General features: G+C 38.7%; 3 protein-coding genes across 3 annotated transcripts; all 3 read right to left on the bottom strand.

Annotated features, from left to right (window-relative positions):
* Window positions 1–272: 272 nt before the first annotated feature.
* On the bottom strand, window positions 273–6,222 carry LOC107597366 (tripartite motif-containing protein 45-like). Its single transcript, XM_016288386.1, has 7 exons — window positions 6,154–6,222; window positions 5,458–6,110; window positions 4,106–4,857; window positions 2,556–2,685; window positions 1,318–1,432; window positions 1,075–1,201; window positions 273–964 (listed from the first exon to the last, which is right to left on the bottom strand). Exons 2-7 carry the CDS (start codon window positions 5,925–5,927, stop codon window positions 813–815), a joined length of 1,746 nt encoding a protein of 581 aa, XP_016143872.1. The 5' UTR covers window positions 5,928–6,110; window positions 6,154–6,222; the 3' UTR covers window positions 273–812.
* Window positions 6,223–7,233: 1,011 nt separating this feature from the next.
* vtcn1 (V-set domain containing T cell activation inhibitor 1) lies at window positions 7,234–8,716 on the bottom strand. The gene is made up of 5 exons (XM_016288391.1): window positions 8,685–8,716; window positions 8,525–8,589; window positions 8,083–8,442; window positions 7,655–7,912; window positions 7,234–7,363 (listed from the first exon to the last, which is right to left on the bottom strand). The coding sequence occupies exons 1-5, from the start codon at window positions 8,714–8,716 to the stop codon at window positions 7,254–7,256; spliced, it is 825 nt and encodes a 274-aa protein (XP_016143877.1). The 3' UTR covers window positions 7,234–7,253.
* A 5,400-nt stretch (window positions 8,717–14,116) lies between these two features.
* On the bottom strand, window positions 14,117–17,380 carry LOC107597365 (poly [ADP-ribose] polymerase 4-like). Its single transcript, XM_016288385.1, has 9 exons — window positions 17,285–17,380; window positions 17,003–17,173; window positions 16,620–16,700; window positions 16,436–16,516; window positions 16,244–16,339; window positions 15,723–15,860; window positions 14,651–15,617; window positions 14,397–14,548; window positions 14,117–14,308 (listed from the first exon to the last, which is right to left on the bottom strand). Exons 1-9 carry the CDS (start codon window positions 17,306–17,308, stop codon window positions 14,132–14,134), a joined length of 1,887 nt encoding a protein of 628 aa, XP_016143871.1. The 5' UTR covers window positions 17,309–17,380; the 3' UTR covers window positions 14,117–14,131.
* Between the last annotated feature and the right edge of the window lie 2,125 nt (window positions 17,381–19,505).

Below are 19,505 nucleotides of genomic sequence, written 5' to 3'. Positions count from 1 at the left end.
TGCTCACCAGTGGATCATCTGCAGTGAATGGGTGCCATCAGAATGAGAGTCCAAACAGCTGATAAAAACATCACAATAATCCACGACGCCAGTCTGTCAGTTAACATCTTATGAAGTGAAAAGCAAAAATCCATCGTTAAGCATTTTAAGTTTAAACCGTCACTTCTGATTAAAAAAAATCTGTGCTTAAAATCAGTAATAAAAAAGTGGCAAATATATAAATATGTAAAACTATTAGTTGTTTGATGAGAACCAAACAATAACTGCACAGATTAAAATATGTTTTATATGCATGTTTTATAGACCACACTACACAGTATACACTATGCAAAACATATCACATTAACAATCAAAATGATAATCTTAAAAGTGCCAGTTTAGTTACCACACAAGTGGAGAGGTAAGTGTTGTTTAATCTGTGGCACCGTTACAGCGTATACAAAAACAACTGAAATGTAATGGATGCATACGATTACAAAGGCAGCTTTTGGAGAATATAAAAATAGAGCATTATAATAACACATACATCATTGGTCATATAGCTGGGTAATATCAAAGGAAACATACTGATTATGATAAAATACGGAACTACAAAATGCCACAGACATTAAAATTATACAGTGTTTAAAAATAACTACAATGTGTAGAGAAAATAGTTCAATTTTTACAATACAGACAGTCTGTATGAATAAGGGCAACATGAAAAGCACAATCTGATTTTTCATTGTGAATTAGGCTGGTTGAGAAGATTCAAGTATGTGCATGAGTTTATGGTTATGTTGATCAGACAGAGTGTATATTTGCTGTTTGTCTCAGAGCTCCACAGTCCTGAGGTGTCCACGAGGAGAAACGCAGCTCAGGTTATGTAGAATACACTCTGAGGCCTCCACTACACTCCCACAACATGACCAGTGGGGCTTACCGGGGTGTCCTGTATGACCATGTCCACAACCCTGAAAACCTCCTGAGTGCGCAAACACACAGAAATTCATATTAGGTGAAAACAGACTTTAAAAAAATATTTTTTTTTTTTTTTTACATTTTAGGTGTAAACAAAAACAGAGTAAACAGTACCTGGCATAGTTCCTGTGCAGCCACAGCGTGCCTCTTTAGTGCCCCCGCTGGAGCAGAAGGAACAACAATGGAACATGCCACGGTGACATCTGAACTTCCTTTTCACATTTAGTGCAAATGGTGAACCCTAGAAACCACCTTTTGTTAGAATATCATTCCCAGCATCACTGATATTCCTTTAAACTGGCCAGTAAAATGCTATCATTATTAGACACAGCTGCACTGGTTTAACTAAACACTTACCTTGACGTCCTGTGCTTTAACACAGACCCACACAGAGTAAAGACCTGCTTCAGCTGGGGTGTAGGACACACCATAGGAACCATCACCGTTATCCACCACAGCCGCCTCCACAGAGCTGTAAAGTGACAGATACACTCATGAAAAGTCACAGTTCAGTTTATTATTTCTACTACTTCAGAAATCTCATTCTTGTTTCATTTAAAGGGATAGTTCACCCAAAAATGAAAATTCTGTCATTATGTACTTCTTCCTTCTTTTGAAGGAATCTGAGAGCTCTCTGACCCCCCCATAGACAGCATGATCAAGGTCCAGAAACATAGCAGGGACATCGGTAAAATAATCCATGTGACATCGGGGTTCAACCATAATTTTACGAAGCTACGAGAATACTTTTTGAGCGCAAAAGAAATCACCCTAGTGCCATTTTGGAGAGTATCCACTTAACGTAAATCAGCTGTGCCACGCGGATACACCGTTTACGTCGTTTACGCTTTGATTTGAACGAAAACAATGTATCTGCATGGCACAGCTGACACAAAATAGAATACACAATTTACATCCAGCTGATATTCTCCAAAATGGCACCAGGGTAACGCGGAGGAGACGAATTGTTGAATAAAGTCGGGGTTTGTTTTTGTTTTTGTTTGTTTAGCTTTGTAAAATTACGGTTGAACCGCTGATGTCACATGGATTATTTTACCGATCTCCTTGCTACGTTTCTGGACCTTGATCATGTAAGGACCATTGCTGTCTATGGGAGGGTCAGAGAGCTCTCAGATTCCTTCAAAAATATCTTAAATTGTGTTCCGATGATGAGTCTAGTGAGTCTTACGGGTTTGGAATAACATGAGGGTGAGTAAATAATGACAGAAAATAAAGGGATACTCCACCCCAAAATTAAAATTTAGGGTGGAGTATCCCTTTAAGTATGGCTATCAATATGTATCACATTAAGTTTATTAGTAATCAAAATTTTATTTGCAATTAAAATACATAAATCTTACATTCAGGCCTATATAATCAAATTTTAAAAGGCCTAAAACATTTATTTATTCACTCATGAACAAGAAGAATCTCAGAATAAATTCAAACAAAATATGTTCATTTGATGAAATTACATGTGCATTGATAGTTCAAGAAGAATCTGTAATTAGAAAGCACTGGCAAAAATGTTCTGCCAATGCTTCAACCATGTAAAGATTTTAGTGACTCTACTGTCTTAATTTTCCTATACACACCAGCCCTTCCTCTCCTTGTGCACTATGCTGACCAGCACGGGGTCTCCACCTCGGCCCATCTGCTCTCCGGAGGAATCCCTGCAAAGCAGAGTGAACTCTCCCCTCTGGCCTTCACGACCTCCTTCCACACCTGTGAGTTGTTCAAGGACAGACACGTGTCAGTGACACAGGACATGTAACAGAAGTAGCGACAGGTCTTTTCTTCTGAATTGAGACATGCATCTAAGTGAAACGGATTATCAAAAAAGAAAAAATATATCGGACAAAGGTGCTATCCATCAGTTGTTGATTAGATGGAGGCAGACCTGAATGCAAGCTTGCAGTCGATTGCATTAAAGGGACGGGTTTATGCAGACTAAATGAGTGGAGAAGTCCGGCATACGTCACCAGAGAGAAGTCTGTTGTTTCACACATTCAGTGTTATAACATTTGGATTAAGACTTATGAGGTAAAAAAAAAAACATGCGCACAGATTAATAAAAAAATGCATTCTGATTTATAATGGGGTTTTTTTTGTAAAGGAGTAAAAATATCTCATGAAATCAAATCAGAACTGGATTGTGTCTTGTTCACATCAGTGCTTACACAAGCTCTTACAAATGACAGTTTCTTGTTTTCTGTGACTGTGGGAAACCTGACATGGATAGTCAGCCCGCACACCACTGGCAAACAGCAGTGTATTCTCCTCCTGCTGTGAACCTACTTGTGGCATGCTGGGACAGATCTGGATAAGTGTCCCTTTTACAATTATACTCTAGGAGCTCCAGTACATAAAAAGGTTGGGTTGTCATGGTAGCCAGGAATGTTGCCTGCTGTTTATCCCAGTGTCATGTCACACAATCTGAACTCAGAAAGCTTCAAATATACAGTTTCATCTGAGCTGTACTGTTTCTGAGGAATGTGCACTGAACCATCATGTGTTTGACCAACAGAGCTTAAAATTCCACAGTAAAGTCCCCATACCAAACACTTATACTGCACGTGACCACATAGCTTCATGAGTAACAATATTTAGAGTTAAAAACAGACTAATGACCAAATTCAAAGGGAGAAAGGCTAATATAAATATAAAGTATAAAACAACTGGCAGATTTACTTTTTTAATTTAATTTTTTACTTTAAAGGAAGCAGTTCTGTCATCATTTACTGAACTTTATTTCATATCAAACCTGTATGACATTCTTCTATGGAACATAAAACCTAAGGTTTTTTTTATATTTTGAATTTTGAAAGAATATTCTCTTATTTTAACATAAGGAAATCGAATAGGGACTGGCATGGTCCAAAATGACAAAAATCAAGTCTGCTACAACCAAATGATGGCCTTTTATGAGTAACAAACCAAAAATTTTTCAAATTATTCACTGAAAATCTGTTCTTTAGAGATGTGTGTAATGTAGCCACATCTGATTTGTGAATGTTCATTTTCAGGTGAACTATCCCTTTAAGACTGAGGTGTTTCTCTAAGTCATCAGGTCTAAGTACATTTTGAAAAAAAAAATTATTTTGAAGCCTATCCATGTACATCGATGACAGTACCCTACTCTCACCTTCTCCCTGGATTGTGCACTTGCTGGGATCCACAGTCGTGGCATGTACGACTCCCACCACAGGAAATCCCTGCACCTCCCCAGCACTCTCTTGGGGAAGGAAACAGATGCTGTTGGCATTATCATGGGCGACCGTCATTGGGTGTGGGTCGAATCCCGACTCCACAAGGTTCATCAGTCTCCTCATAGTAACTCCTTTGGCACTGAGGATTTCAGCGTCAGAACCACATGTAAGCAGGCGTTCTGCGAAGTCCACCCCACCACAGACGTCAGACAAGGCCTGCTGCAGCTGAGCTTTCTGCAGATGGAGTTGGTTCCTGCGCTGCAACCTTAAGTCCTCCAGTGATCGCAGCAGTGAACAGCAATGTGCCTCCACCGCTCTGGCATAGCTCCGAGCAAATGCCCGGATCTCACCTGCCAATGTATCAGTCCGTGTTTGCAGCACCTCTTGGGAAGTGTCCACGCGTCTCAGAGAGTCCTCCAGACGAGCAAGATGGGGCCTTAAGCTCCTGAAAACCAGATCCCTGATGCGATCGCCATGATGACTGATGACTTCATGGGCAGAGCTACAGTGGTGGTCATGGTGAAAGGTGGCCGCACACTCCAGACACACTGTGAAGTCACAGGACTCACAGAAGAGTCGTAACTCCTGGCCAGGATGCAGTGAGCACAAGACGGGTCTAGTGAGACGACCCTGAGATTTCAGCTCCTGTAGGCTTTGGATAGAGTGAGAGGTGGTCCTCTTCTGTCTCCTGCAGGGAAGACACATTTCAGGAGTTCAAGTCATGACGGAAATGTGAATGCCACCACAATGTCGTAATTTAGAGTGGGAAAGTGGATTTTCTTTGAGGTCCGAACTTCATGGTGGAATCAATGGATGAAGGATAAAATAAAATAAAAATTTCTTGCATGTACAAAATATTATAGTATTATACAATTACAATAGCATATATAACAATTCAGTTCACAACACTTTCATAGAATGCATAAAAACACACCTGTTGCACATTCTTTATCATTTTGTAGAAGTAGAGTTAAATAATCTTGCTTTATTAAGTCTTATTTATAAGACTTCCCAACTCGCACAAACCTGTCTGGAGCACTTTTGCAACGACTGTTTGTATGACTAAGCTGAGAATGCATAAATAGGAATAATTATTTATTTACATTTTGGAAAAGGAAATCTTGATAATATTTAATATTATACTTGGAAAACCCATACAGGTTTGTTTTTTTAACTATCCCTTTAACATCTCCATTTATGTTCTAGGAATAAAGTCATACATGGCTTATGGGGGTAAATAAATGGCTACTTTTCATGTTAATCACCAAAGCGCCTCTAATAAACTAACCTGTGGGCCTGACTGCAGAAGTCGCAGAGACTGACACAGCACACCTCACAGCGCTTCCCCGCGTCACTTTCGCTGCACAAGTCGCACAAAACCCTGCAGTCCACCAGCAGGGTCTCCGCGAAAACCTCGTCCAGCGCAAGATGGTCAATGGTCAGCCCATCCACACCGGACGGGGGCAGATCCACCTCTGAATCGCACTCCGGACACAGGATTGTTGAGCCAGAGTTGCGCACCTGCATGTCATCTTCTGGCGAACGTCGTTCCCCGTTCACGCGACGCACAGAAAACGGCTCGAGCTGGCGAATGCAGTCCGCGCAGAACGTGTGCAAGCAGGGCAGGATCTTAGGGTCTCGATACGTCCGACTACAAACACCACAGACCGCTCTGGACTTCCTTCCAGTGTCCCCCAGTGTACTCAAGACTGCTTCTTGCTTTTCTTCATGGACTAATTGCTCTTTGCAAAGTGACATTGCAGTTGTTATTTTTCTACTTATTTTTATATTTTTCTCTGCACTGTAAAACGGCTAATCGTCTTTGGTAAATATTGTCATTTACTCAAAAAAAAAAATGGAACTCTCACCAAACTGAGTAAACTTTTTCACTCTTTCTCTCGCCGTCCAATCATCTTACGCGTACACGTTTGGAGGCGTGACCTGAAATCTGACCTGTTCCAGAGCTGTAGTCCATGGCTCTGACCTGTTCTAGCTGAAAAAAGAGGAACCCTATGCCTGCAAAACACACGTGGAATATGGGTGTCCCCATCTGCTGGGCTGGCTAGACAAGATCAAGATCACACACCACCACCCAAAGGTTAAAGATTGCTAATATGCAGTTCATGCTTTATTTCCTGCCAATTCTCTTTGCAAAATACAGTTTCATTTCAAAAATGGACATTTGTTTATAATTAACCAGGAGACACTATATTTGTAATAATAAAGATGTACAATGTAAAACATTGCCTCTGTTTTTGGACGTAGCATTGACAATATCATTGTATTGGTTAGTCAGCTATTAAATAGCTGGTCTTTTGTTATCAGCAATACTTTACAATAAGGACCCATTAGTTTACGTTAATTAGCCTAATGCATTAACTATCACCAACAAATTTGCTATAATATTTATTAATATTTACGCTAATCGTTATGTTAGGTTCATTGTTAGTTAACTCAGGTCCGCTGCATAATATTAATGGATACAACTACTGATTGTAATAATCTACTGATTTAATAATGAAATAATATTTACTGATTAAATATTGAAATGAACATGATAAGTTGTGTAAAAAGTGTAATGCAAAATGGAAATTCATAACTTGTTGACATAAGAACACAATATTTATTGGTACTGCAAACATTTTACACGAACAGTTTCAGATAATAGCAAGTTATGTTATGTTAGCAGATGTTTCAAGAGCAGCTGATAAATAACAAAAGTTTCATATTGATTCAGTTCATAGGATGTATCCTGAAACATACTTTTTAAAGCTGAATTTATGTCCATTACATCTAGGCTTAAGCAGATAAGCAGATGGTAAATATATATATATATATATATACATAAATATATATATTTCTTTATGATGGAAAATGTAATTATGGTTTAGGATGACAAACATGACTGGCTTGAGAAAACCATGATTGGCTTGACCATCACCAACCATTGGAGAGAGTTGATTATATTTCATATTATATTTGGAATAACCAAATAGAGATTATATTCTTGTTTTAATTTAAAAAATCTTTTGCTTTAACAATTTCTGGTTAGAAGTACTACTTGTTTTGAACTGGATACGGCATCTACTGGATTGCAGAGAGAACAAGGATGACTGTGAACATAAGTTGTAAGCATGACACTTTTGTAGATGCAGCACTGAATATGAAGTATGTCCTCTCCGTCACTCTGTTTGCTGAGGATAATCATAAAGAAAAGCAACATTTACTGTATAACAGAAACATTGTGTTTTTATGCTGCGTTTGTAACTCATTATTTGCTCTACATAGCATGCGTCATGCTATTTAATGTGTCACATCCAGTGTGTTTGTCCACAGTGTCCAAGTTGTCATCAAATTTGTTCTAACAAACTTGATTTGATATGCAATGCTCTGAGTAAATGTTATGATTATGGGCTATTATTATAAGTTCTGCTTAATAATTAGTTTGATCTTTACACTTTTTTCAGTCAACATCACTATTTTACCTGTTACAGTTGCCTCTGCGATAGCTTTCACAAGACTGTTCTGGATAAGACAGGTGTAGGTGTCATCTTCCTTTACTGGGCCTTCGAGGACACTAACAACTCGCATGATTCCTGCAGTGTTGTTGATAAACTGGGTGCTGCTGTTTAAAAGCTGCCCACTCTGACTCAACCAGCTAACCCCTGGTTGGGGAAACCATTTATTAGCCTGAGCAAATAGAGACCCATCTGCCCGTCGAGTAAATGTGGGAGCTGAGAAAGCTGCAAATAATACAAAGATTTGAGTGAAAAGTTCAAAATTCAGATATATACACTAAAATACAGTATGTGTAAAATATATCATTTTAAATATGTATGTATAAAGCAGAAATATATTCTCTGATTTTAAACATTAATTTACTTTGAAATAAATGAATAAAGAATGTATTTACCAGCCACTCTAAGGTTAACGCTGGTAGTCCCTGAGACTTTTGGTGCATTGACAGAACAGCGATACACACCCTCATCCTCCAGCTTCACATTTCTCAGCAGTAGGGAAGCGTTGCCCATTGATATAGCATCTGAGAACAGTTGAGCCCTGTTTTGGAACTGTGTGTTCTGCCCCTGAAGCTGGGCTGCTTTGTTCTTGTATTCATAGACCACCCCACGGAGGGCGTCTTTCAGCCAAGTAATTGAAACATCATTGAATTGCTCATTGTCACTGTTGCTAAGGAACCTGCAATCCAGGACCACATCCTCCGCAAGGTTCCCCACAGTAGAGGGACTTCTGCTCTCAACGATACCTTGGGACACTTGGAAACAAACATGCACACAGGCGTTTAGTTTATACATCAAATGTCCAAATGCTTTTTAAGAACAGAATGCTTTACTAACCTGAAAATGCAATAGCCAAAATGAAAATGATGAGTCCAGAAATTACTACTATGAGAAAAATCATACTGCAAAAGACAAAAATTTGATGAACAACGTTCAATATTGACTCCTTATACATATTATAATTTTCAACCTGAAATGGTTTGAAAAAGTCTTTTACCTTCCAAAGATTATTTGTCCAATAGAAGCCATCCTGGTGACCTGTTCCTACTTTTAAGCAGTATCTTTGATGAATCGATGTACCACTCTGCTGAGCATCTCTGTAGACTGCATAATAAATCAACAGGCTTTAAGATGGATGAGCGCTTTCTAATCCTCAGACTAGTTTCAAACTTTACTTCCAGGGAAAGAGATCAGCACCTCCTCCCTGTGTCAATATTACCTCTGAGAGGTGTGTTCTGACACTCTTGATAACACACAGCTTGACAGAATTTACCTTTTCACCTAAATAATAAACAGGGAACACTAAACACAAATGAGTTTCTTTCTTCAGCTGAACACAAAAGAAGGTATTTCGAAGAATGACGGTAACCAAACAGTTGATGGCCATTGACTTCCATAGTAGGGGAAAAAAAATGGAAGTCAATCATCAACTGTTTGGTTACCAATCTTTCTTCAAAACATCTTTTGTGTTTAACAGAAGAAAGAAATTCAACTTGAGGGTAAAATATATACAGAAGCCTGTGTAGGGTCTTGATACGTGATTTTAAAACTTAAATCTTAAAAACATGCTGCTAATGCATTAGATGCTAAAAAAACAGCTTTATAAAATTAAACAACTTAATTTGCCTTGAACCCATGCTCTCCTTATTAAAAGGGAATGTGCCTAACATGCATGTATGTGTTTGTCAGTGATATGTTAATTATGTCTATAATAAACCATAATGTGTGTGGGATACATGTGGATCTACCCCTATAGCACTATGGTTTTATTGTTTATTTATTCTGTTGTAGTTGTTGTTGTTTTTAATTTACACCAGTTTTTCAGGGTAGTATCAAAATTGTTATTGTACAAATATCGGTTAATTTACAGCAAATGTGTCGTCATGTCATTTGAAAGGTCTCACAGAGTAGAATAAAACAAGCATATTTGTTGGGCTTTGACTAAACTTGAGCGAGGCAATACTTCTACGTCACTCAGAAAACAATCATTTCAAATCTGTCAAGGGCTAAGAAATAGGCTACTTTGGTTCCAAATGCTGTAACTTTTGACTACTTCATGATATCACAACAAAATTGAATGTCAAATAAGAATGATATGAAAAATTTCCCTTGAATACACTCATTTTTCTTACATTTTTTCACCTATTTCTCAGCATGAGAATGAAGTGAAGTGACATGTGGCCAAGTATGGTGACCCATGCTCTGCATTTACCCATCCAAAGTGCACAAACACAGCAGTGAACACACACACACCGTGAACACACACACCCGGAGCAGTGGGCAGCCATTTATGCTGCGGCGCCCGGGGAGCAGTTGGGGGTTCGGTGCCTTGCTCAAGGGCACCTCAGTCGTGGTATTGAAGGTGGGAGAGAGCGCTGTACATTCACTCCCCCCACCTACAATCCCTGCCGGTACGAGACTCGAACCCACAACCTTTTGGGTTATGAGTCCGACTCTCTAACCATTAGGCCACGACTGTCCCCAAATGCCCAAATGTAAAGAATTTCCCCCCTAAAAATATAGAAAGATTTCTATCAAACGATACCTATACTTTTTTGACTCTCCTTGCTACAGTTTTGGAGTTATGAGTCATTATTTTTGTGTATGTCACTCAGAAAACAACAATTTTAAAATGCCTTCAGGGAGTCAAGGGTTAAACAAAAGGCCTCTTTTGTTCCAAAATGCTGTAACTTCTGGATACTTTATGCTATTACTACAAAATTTAAAACAGATACAGCTAACATGATAGGGAACATCCACAAAAAAAAATTCCTCCTAACTTATTTCTGTCCTGAGATATTGAATGTCAAATAAGACACAAATTTGAGCACACACATTTTTCTTACACTGTTTTATCAGCTATTTCTCAGCATGACAATGTCCAAATGAAACCATTGTTCTATCTATCAAATGATACCAACCTTTTGACTCTCCTTGATACAGTCTTGGAGTTATGAGTCATTATTTTTGTGTATGTCACTCAGAAAAAACAACATCTTCAGGGAGGCAAAAACTCCTTCATGGCTTAAAGGGTTAAGATTTTGAGAAAGTGATATTTGATAATGGACTATGTCATTAGGTTACTTTTGGGAAATTGGTCTGTGAAATCATATACTAGCTGAAAAACTCATGCTGACACAGTAATGTATGTGGGGGGGAAAAACATATTTTGCAATTGTGGTCTTGCATGGACTCAGACATCAGGTGACTTATTCAGACTGTCTTACTTAAAAATATACAGCGGAGCCTGAACATAGTGTATGTAGGCACATGCAACTGGGTTTATCAAGAGTTCAGGTTATTAAATCAATTCTGATGTGAATCAAAAGCAGATAGTACCTTTTAAAATGAGAATGAAAATGAGAATGAGATTGTGTCCGTGGATTCATTTAGCACAGTGATATTCTGTGGAAAAAATAAGAAAATATAATTGTATACATGAAAAAAAAATGTAGAAGGATTAATAAAGCAATGAATACAAGTGATTTGTTTCAGAGAAATAGCATGAGATCCAGATTTTACACAGCATCCTGAAGTGCTAATGACAACTGCTAAGGCTTTGTAAGATGTGCAATGAAAAAGGGACACATTTGAGGATGTACTCTGTAAAAAATGATTTTGGAAGTTGTAAATAAAGCAATGATTATTGGAATAGGTTTTACAAGAATATACTATTTAAATCTTTCTACTTCAGTTAAATCAATGTGATATTTGCATTTCTTTGTAATGATTATTTGTCAAATGTACAACAATTTATGTGTGAAAATTGCTTGAAAGTAAGTCTTACACCATTTTTTCAGGGTAGTATCAAAATTGTTATTGTTCAAAGATCTGATAAATTACAGCAAATGTATCTGTAAAAGTTATTTGAACGAGGAAGTTCAAATAAATACAGTAGGCAATATCCATTTTGATGCACATAATAAATCTAATTGTATATGACTGAATAACTGGACAAATTTATGAAATACTCCAGGACATTTATTTTGTGAAATTGTATAATATTAAGGAAAAGTGGGAGATTGACCTGGACACATAATGGAAATTTTAAAGACGTATTTCTTTCAAAACAGTCTGGCATTAATATATATTTATAGTTATTTCATCTCCTTTTTATTTTTCATTCTGTTAATAATTTATTAATTTATTCATTGTTGTAAAGAAAGAAAGAAAGAAAGAATACACTGTTGTTGGAGTTGCATAATCAACATATCATGAGCTGTACATGAAATCCTTCAAAAGCTCATATTGAAACCATAACACCATATTTCTAGTTTTTATTAGGATTTAAATTTTTCAGTACATCTTTAATTCTGAGTTTTCATGCTCCTGCACACCTGAGTTTCATTATATTGTGATCATTTACCTTGCGCTCAATCCTCTGATATTGTTCTTTATTTTAAAAATAATGAAACAAACCAAAATAAAAAATTGTGCAGCCTGTTGCCACGGTCTTTGTCCTCAACTCTTCCAGCTTCTTGGAATCGGTCTATTCTGGGGGGGATTTGTTCTTTTAGATGGAGACTTTTATCTCTGTATGGCAACCAAACATAATGACACACTGCGTGAAATTCCATGCAAGAAGGACTTAGATCTCACTCTTCAAGAAGAGAGCACGATTACAATCTACAAAAACAAGTCACAGGTAAGTAGCTCTTAGAGAGACCTTTCTTAGACTGTTTTCAGTGGTGGCTGATATAAAAAAGAATCATGTTTGGACTGTTGCAGTATGTTAACTTCTGATTGCCAGGAGAGACTGAAGTTAGTTGTCTTTTTACTCCAGTTGATTTCCTCAGTGTGGGTTCATTCAGTGTTCGAATTGTGTCAAAGCTCTTGGAGGGGTCCCTCTACTCTGGGGTTTCAGCGATGACTGATCTAAACGCCTCTGATTGGCTACTGCATTCCTAAGCTCAACAGAATCGTGTGCGATTGGTTATAATGAGCAATGCTGTAAAGTAAAAATAAAATATGATGTAACAACCAGGTCTAAATTTAAAACAGCAATCGAAATGTCATTTTACGTATATTAAAGTTTTATTGAAAAACCAGGGGACCCCCCCGGTCCCCCCAAGTATATTTTTTGGGTGTTATGGGGAGGTCCTTAATGCTTATGGGAGGTCCGGGACCCCCAGCCCCCCCACAATTCGAACACTGGGTTCATTACACACAAGGCCCTGATCATCCAGAGCTCGTTTTTCTGCAATGAGAGGCGCGTTTTTAAAAAATGGCTTTCTATTGGCAGTGAGCGTTTTGCGCGCTGTTTATGTGCGTTTTTGTAGGAGTGCTCTGAGCGCCTAAAGTTGAAAAAAAAACAAAAACCTTTGAGCAGAAAAGCGCCCGACGTCATTCGCGTTTTTTCCATTTTCCAATCGAATGAATGGAGAGGCGGGCCTTCGTTCGTTAGCTGGTTCAGGTGTGTTTAATTAGGGTTGGAGCTAAACTCTGCAGGACATCGGCCCTCCAGGACCGAGTTTGGAGACCCAGCACGAATGACAATCAAAAGCTATTCAACTTTCCCACCATTATTGCACAGGAAAACCAATGTTTAATATCTTTGTGGGACAAGCGGTCACAGTTGAATCTGCCATTCAGTTCAAGATTTAAGCATATGAATCGAAACAACTGATTAAACATCAAACATCTTTTGCAGTTTTACGGTTACATGCATAGCTGTTGGTTTCTGTGGATGGTGGCTGACATCAAACATCAAGATTGGGATATAATGTGACAGTTTTTATTTTTGGCTTTTAAATGCCGAATGCCGTTGCGAGACCTGTAACCCCTCCAGTTGTCTGAAGAACTGCTATTACAAGATCTGCAAAGGAAACCCATACTACAAGACGTGCGAGGCGCTCCTGTCTGAGGAAACAGATAAACATTTGTGGGCCATCAGGGCCAACAAAGCCTTCTCTGCTGGCCTAAACACTATCAGAATCACTGATTTAGTTTTAATATATTTTTCCATTAATGTGTATTAAATTATTTCCAATAGTCTATTCTCTTAATTTCATAGCTTTTCTCTTGGTTGCAGTGTATGTTTATATTAGAGCTTTTATCCAATCATATTTCAGCAATCGTGTTGCCAGGGTCAAAGAAATCTGCCTTAAGGCCTTCAGAATCCACAGTGCAGGCGTCTGTTAGCTTAAATCAATGGCAATGAAACCGTTGCTTTAACCAATCAGATTTCCCTGAAAAATAAAGATGAGATTATTTTAAACTATATTCAGATTCAGCCTGATGCATATTGCACTTTAAACTGGAAAGCACGTTCTCAGTCTAGTAAGCTCTACTATGATTGGATGGTGTTACACAGTAAAGGCACAGGTGTTTTTCTCAGTCTGTCTGGAAACAGTTGTGTTCACAAGGTACATATGGCACCTAAATGGCACATATAAACAAACTGTGATTAGTTGCTTTACATGCCAGTCAGATGTCTCTTCCTGTCTAAGTGGGCGGTTCTTGTCGAGAATAAGCTACAATATGGACCAGACCAGCAACAGGCATGTAAAAAATCTTACCAAAAGAACGGATGCCTTTCTCCTTAAGGAAGACATTGGCAAAAAAGTCTACGTCCAGGTTGAGGAAGCTGCTCAGCCTGTCAGTGCACTCCCAGTATCCATCCTACATCCAAACACAATGCATATGTTCATATTCCCTCACACATTTACATACTGTATATAATCTAGTGTATTAAATCATATGTAAACACCTTATCTTGAAGTTCAAACAGCTCATTCCAGGCCACTGTGTCATATTTTCTTCTCATTTTTGGCAAGCTGTCGTGAGGTGGTGCGAAATGTGCCTTTACTCTTTTTCCCTTATATCGAGAAGTGTCAAACTCAAAAGTGAAACTGTCTGTAGCTTCATGAGAAATGACACAAAGGATAGAAAAGATGTTTTAATCCATCTGAACAATGATCACAGAAGGAACCTCATCAACCTCATCAATCAGAGTCAACTTACCAGGTGCAGAACTCGTAGAACTCAGATGTATTTGTTGTAGTTGCACACCTTGCAGCACTTGTTGCTGTTGTGCTTGTTGTTGACGAGATGCTTCAAAGAAATGTCCAACTGATGAGGAACACAAACTCAGAGACTCACTCAAAAGTGTGGGGCTACTACTGCAGTCACTAAATGTAGGGGGAAAGTGCAACTGAGAATAGAATGCAGGGACAGCAGCCATCATGTTTGAAGTAGGAGGAGGAGGAGGAGGAGGAGGTGGCAGGGGAGTCGTGAACATGGACCGTGTGGATGCAAGATTAGTAGAATCAGGAGGACCTGCAAACTGTATGACATGTGCACTGCTGGCATGTAAAATGGGACGTCTTTTATACATGGAGCTAGTACTTTGCACACTGGCACTAACAGGAGGAAGGCTGTCATCTCTGGACAGAGAGTCTGCTGATGCAAAAATAGGAGGATACTGAAGGAAAGAAGGCACTGCAGCAGTACAGTAAAAGAGATGCTCGTCACTCATGGAGGAATCATAAGGAGGCATTACGGCAGCGTGAAGGGGAGGCCTGTCACTCATGGAGGAAGGTATGGACTTGATGGCACTAACAGTCAGAGCGGACGCCCGGCGACGGTGAGACTTTGGAGCAGATATAGCAGAGAGGTCAAGTGGAGCAGTAATACCAAACACATCCAAATTTGCAGAATGCCTGCGTGAGCCTATGAAAACGTCAGTGCTACGCTCAGAATGAGAAGGACTCTGGATGGTACTGTAGCAAGAAGCATGAGATCTGGATATTAGCTGAGGGTTAGGGGGAGCTGCAGACCCATCTATAAAATAATTACTAGATCCCTCAGCATCCTCCATTTCGCAATGATCAATTTCACTAGATATTTCATTCCAAATGTATCCTTCCATGCAATCCGTATCCAAAACATGAAACGTGGAGCTGCTACTGAACAATTCTTCTGATTCCATCTGGAAAAAAAACCCTACATTATAAATGCATTGTTGTGAATATATTACATGGTGCTACATTTATATGACAACAGTTGTAATAGACCATTTTGTTGTTACCCATACATCATCATCTTCAGCACCAATAATATGCGTGGCCTTCAGCTTCTCTTCAGTCCAGCCCATATATGGCAAAATATCCACATCCTCCTCTGAGATGATTTTAGGAATATCTGTGAATCCAGTGTCAAGCTCATTCTGGTCCTGCAAAGAGCAACTGAGGTTACAGAAGCCATTCAGCTTAATTTTTATATATCACACTTTAGTAGAAGTTGAGTGACATGTTCAAGGCTAATAAATCAGACAATATTGGTATTTTTTTAATTATCAGCATTGGCAATACATTTCCCTGTTTGGCCATTTAGTGTCACAAGTCAGAAAATGCAATTCTTTATTCTGTATTAATTTTAAATGTTTAATTAATTAATTAATAATATTTTCATTAATATTTTGTTGAAATAATATATTTTTATTATTAATATTTTAATAAATAGGATTTAGGCCTAAGCTTTTTTTGGGTGAATTTGTAAATAAATATTATGTAAAAATAAAAATATTTTTGTCATACATTTTTTTTATAATCATACCCTCTCTTCAATGGCGACAAAACTTGTGAACTGGGACAAGATGGAGAACTCTTTACTGAGCTCAGTGATGTAGGACTTCAGCTCTGCTTTCTTTCCCTGATAGAAGAGAGATAAAAGACAGCAAGTCAAGTTCTTCTGTTAGCAAATCTGCCAATTATATAAAAATGATCATCATGCAGCCAAATATTGTACCTCGTGTTCTGCCTCACTGTTGCCTAGAATGCCATCTTCATAGTCTCTGATGATCGCTCTTGCTGTTAACTTGTGAAGGAACTACACACACATACACACACACACACACACACAACTCTTCAAACACCTAATGAATAACTGATGAGGTTTCAGATTATATGAAGTATTTAAGATGCTCACTCACAGTTCCCTTTGTCTTTTGTAGTTCTGTGGTGGAAACCATTGTTTTGATCTCTTGTCCACTCAAATCACCAAACAGTGTGGCCTAAATGAGTAAATATTACACAATTCAAAACAATAAATACACAAATAGTTGGTTAATTCAGTTTAAACATCTTAATGCTTTTTATAGTCGTCTGATTAATATTACATACAGTATATTGATAAATGACAATTGAGATCTAAAGAGATTTAAGATCTAAATTGAGATCTAGAATTAAGAACTAACATACTAATTAAAAATAATCAAGATATGTTTTACATACTGCTTGTCGATTAATGAACACAAGGAAGAATATTTAATCATCTTTACTTATATTAAACAGTATAACCGTAAAGTCTGTCTACCTGAGTGCAGTGTGGCACAAAGCCGAATATCAGAGAGTGACAGTCACTGAAGAGGGCGTGAAGCTGTGAAGGGGCTTGAACAGGACGGGGCGCTGTGGGACTAAACTGCTGCCACTTCACTGCCACTGATCTGCAGCCTGGAGACTCAATACGCTGAACCTGAGCGTGCACCTGAAATTACCCACAAATCTGTTCAACTCAAGCCTCAGACTGGCCCATATTGCAAAGATTATGTTTCCTTTTAAGTTATTAAAAAACAATATAATAAAGAGAGTGATTCACCTTCTCTGTCCAAGTGTGTTTCATCTTTGTGTCAAAAAATTCATATGTTCCTCCACCTGCCTGAGCCAGAGCTCTGAGCAAATGACGATTAGCTGTCAAGCTAGACGAGCACAAACACAATCAAACTGTAGGCTCAGAAATTCATTGTAAGTGAAGGAGAAAAATAAAGAGATTTGTTTAATTGAGGTTTGAAATTATAATGTTCTGGTCTACATGTTTGGAAGTGGGATTTCAAGGTCTTTTAGTTTGGCTCTTATCTGTCTTTTATTTTGCCAATTCTGTTGCTTTTTATTTCTTGTCATGTCTTTGTTCAAGTAGTCTTGATTGAGTCCATCACTGCCTTGTTCTAGTTTTAGTTTATTAGATTTGATTATCCATCTTGTTCTTCTGTATGTGAAAGGAATCCTTCATCTTGCTCATTTCTCAGCACTTCTTTTAAATTCCACACTGCAGTCCACCACTGTAGTATCATACCTGACACAGCAGGTCCATCAGCTTGCACTTCACATTGACAGCCTGTAGAGGAAGTTTCTGACCACTGCTGTCCAGCAAACCTGCGTTCATCTCCTCTAGAGGATTCTTAGTGGACTCCAAACCCTCACTGTCATCACTGGACACTAAAAAACACACAATCACACAAAACCACTGATGAATGTAACAACAAATATTATAGCATTCACTTTTACAGAGCAACAGTTAAATGTAATTATTTAATACCCCTATGTAAATTCTAAAATTGTTTGCTTTTCTTTAGCAAATATCAACAAATATATAGCGATTAATTAATTTGAATTTTAAAATGTAATCAATTTGACAGTCCCAACTCCTCCACATATAAAAGCTGGTCTCTCTCAGCAGGTCCTGTTCACTGGATGTTACTCACAGATATCAGGCGCTGTGTCAGTGATCTGCGTGAGCTGAGTGTTAATATGAGGCTGGAACTCTTTTAACTCGTCCCCCTCCAGACTGTACTGGACCAGATATTTCAGTCTGATCTGCTCTGTGTTATAGACAACAAACTCATCATCCTGTCAAATATAAACACACGCACCAATTCAAGAGTCACATCAGATCCCAAAAACACAAGCAGAATATTTAAGTACACAGAAAATGAGTAAGAAAAGCACCTCAAATTCAGAGAGTCTGTTGGGAGAGTGGTGGACTCCATGTACACTGTGGTAGCCGTCAGGAGCACAAGTCAAAGTGGTGTCTTTCTTCAGCAGGTCCTTACACGGAAGATTTGCATAACGGCGCCCAAATGTTCACGCAAAGAAAGAAGGTAACTTTTATTCTTGCTGTAGTTTTGTTGTTTCCGCCTCCATGTCGTAAAAGACGCTGTGTGTTTTGTTATGAAAGCGAAACTACTTTGGTTGGCCTTCCAAAAGAGGACGATATCTGCTTCGTCATGCCTGGAGCTGATCTGTGCTGGTTGCTGAGGAAATACTACAACTTTGCGCTGTCGATCGCTGGATCGGCTTTCACCGTGGACGAAGTGGAGTCCAGCCCGGAGCCGTCACATATCCTTCCGGACACTCGCTCCTTCGTCGAAATCGCCGGCCGCGCCGTTATCAAGCCCACCCGCCTCTGCTCACTCTAGCCCTCCCGCCGTTTCTCACTCTAGCCCCCGGCCTCTGCTCACTGTAGGTGATGCTGTTTCGTTGTGAAAGTAAAACTACTTTGTTTGGCCTTCCAAAAGAGGACACGACCTGAAATCAGTGGTTAAGTTGTATTTACAACACTGTCCAGAACACTTCAACCCAAATATTCAGATGTGTGCAGCACATTTTATGGAGGACTGTTTCCTGATCCTGGGAGAGTAGACTACAATGCCAGCTGTTCTGACTCAAAGACTGTAAGTACGTCTTTTATATTTAAAGAGTTTTTATATTTTATATATTTAAAGCGAGTTTTTTGGGCAGTGTAGAGTAGTGCTTGTTGTTTGTCATTTCTCCGATCACAAATGCAGATATGGTTTTATGTTTACGCGGCGCGATGCAACGCAGCGCGTAAAAAGACAGTATAAGACATTATAATCCATAATTATGTCCCCACTGGATGCAACGAATGTATCGTTTCTAATGGGTTTTCATGTTTTTGAATCATCGCTCCAGCCTGACAGTGCATTATCACAATATGTAAGGGGTGTAACATTTCCGTCACACGCTTGAGGTATTCGGTCAATCACAATGCACTGGATAGCTGGCCAATCACAGCACACCTC

The sequence above is a fragment of the Sinocyclocheilus grahami genome, unplaced genomic scaffold (genome assembly GCF_001515645.1).
Source record: "Sinocyclocheilus grahami isolate Dianchi unplaced genomic scaffold, SAMN03320097.WGS_v1.1 scaffold231.1, whole genome shotgun sequence".
NCBI classification, from domain to species: domain Eukaryota; kingdom Metazoa; phylum Chordata; class Actinopteri; order Cypriniformes; family Cyprinidae; genus Sinocyclocheilus; species Sinocyclocheilus grahami.
This window is presented reverse-complemented; position numbering and strand designations above follow the sequence as displayed.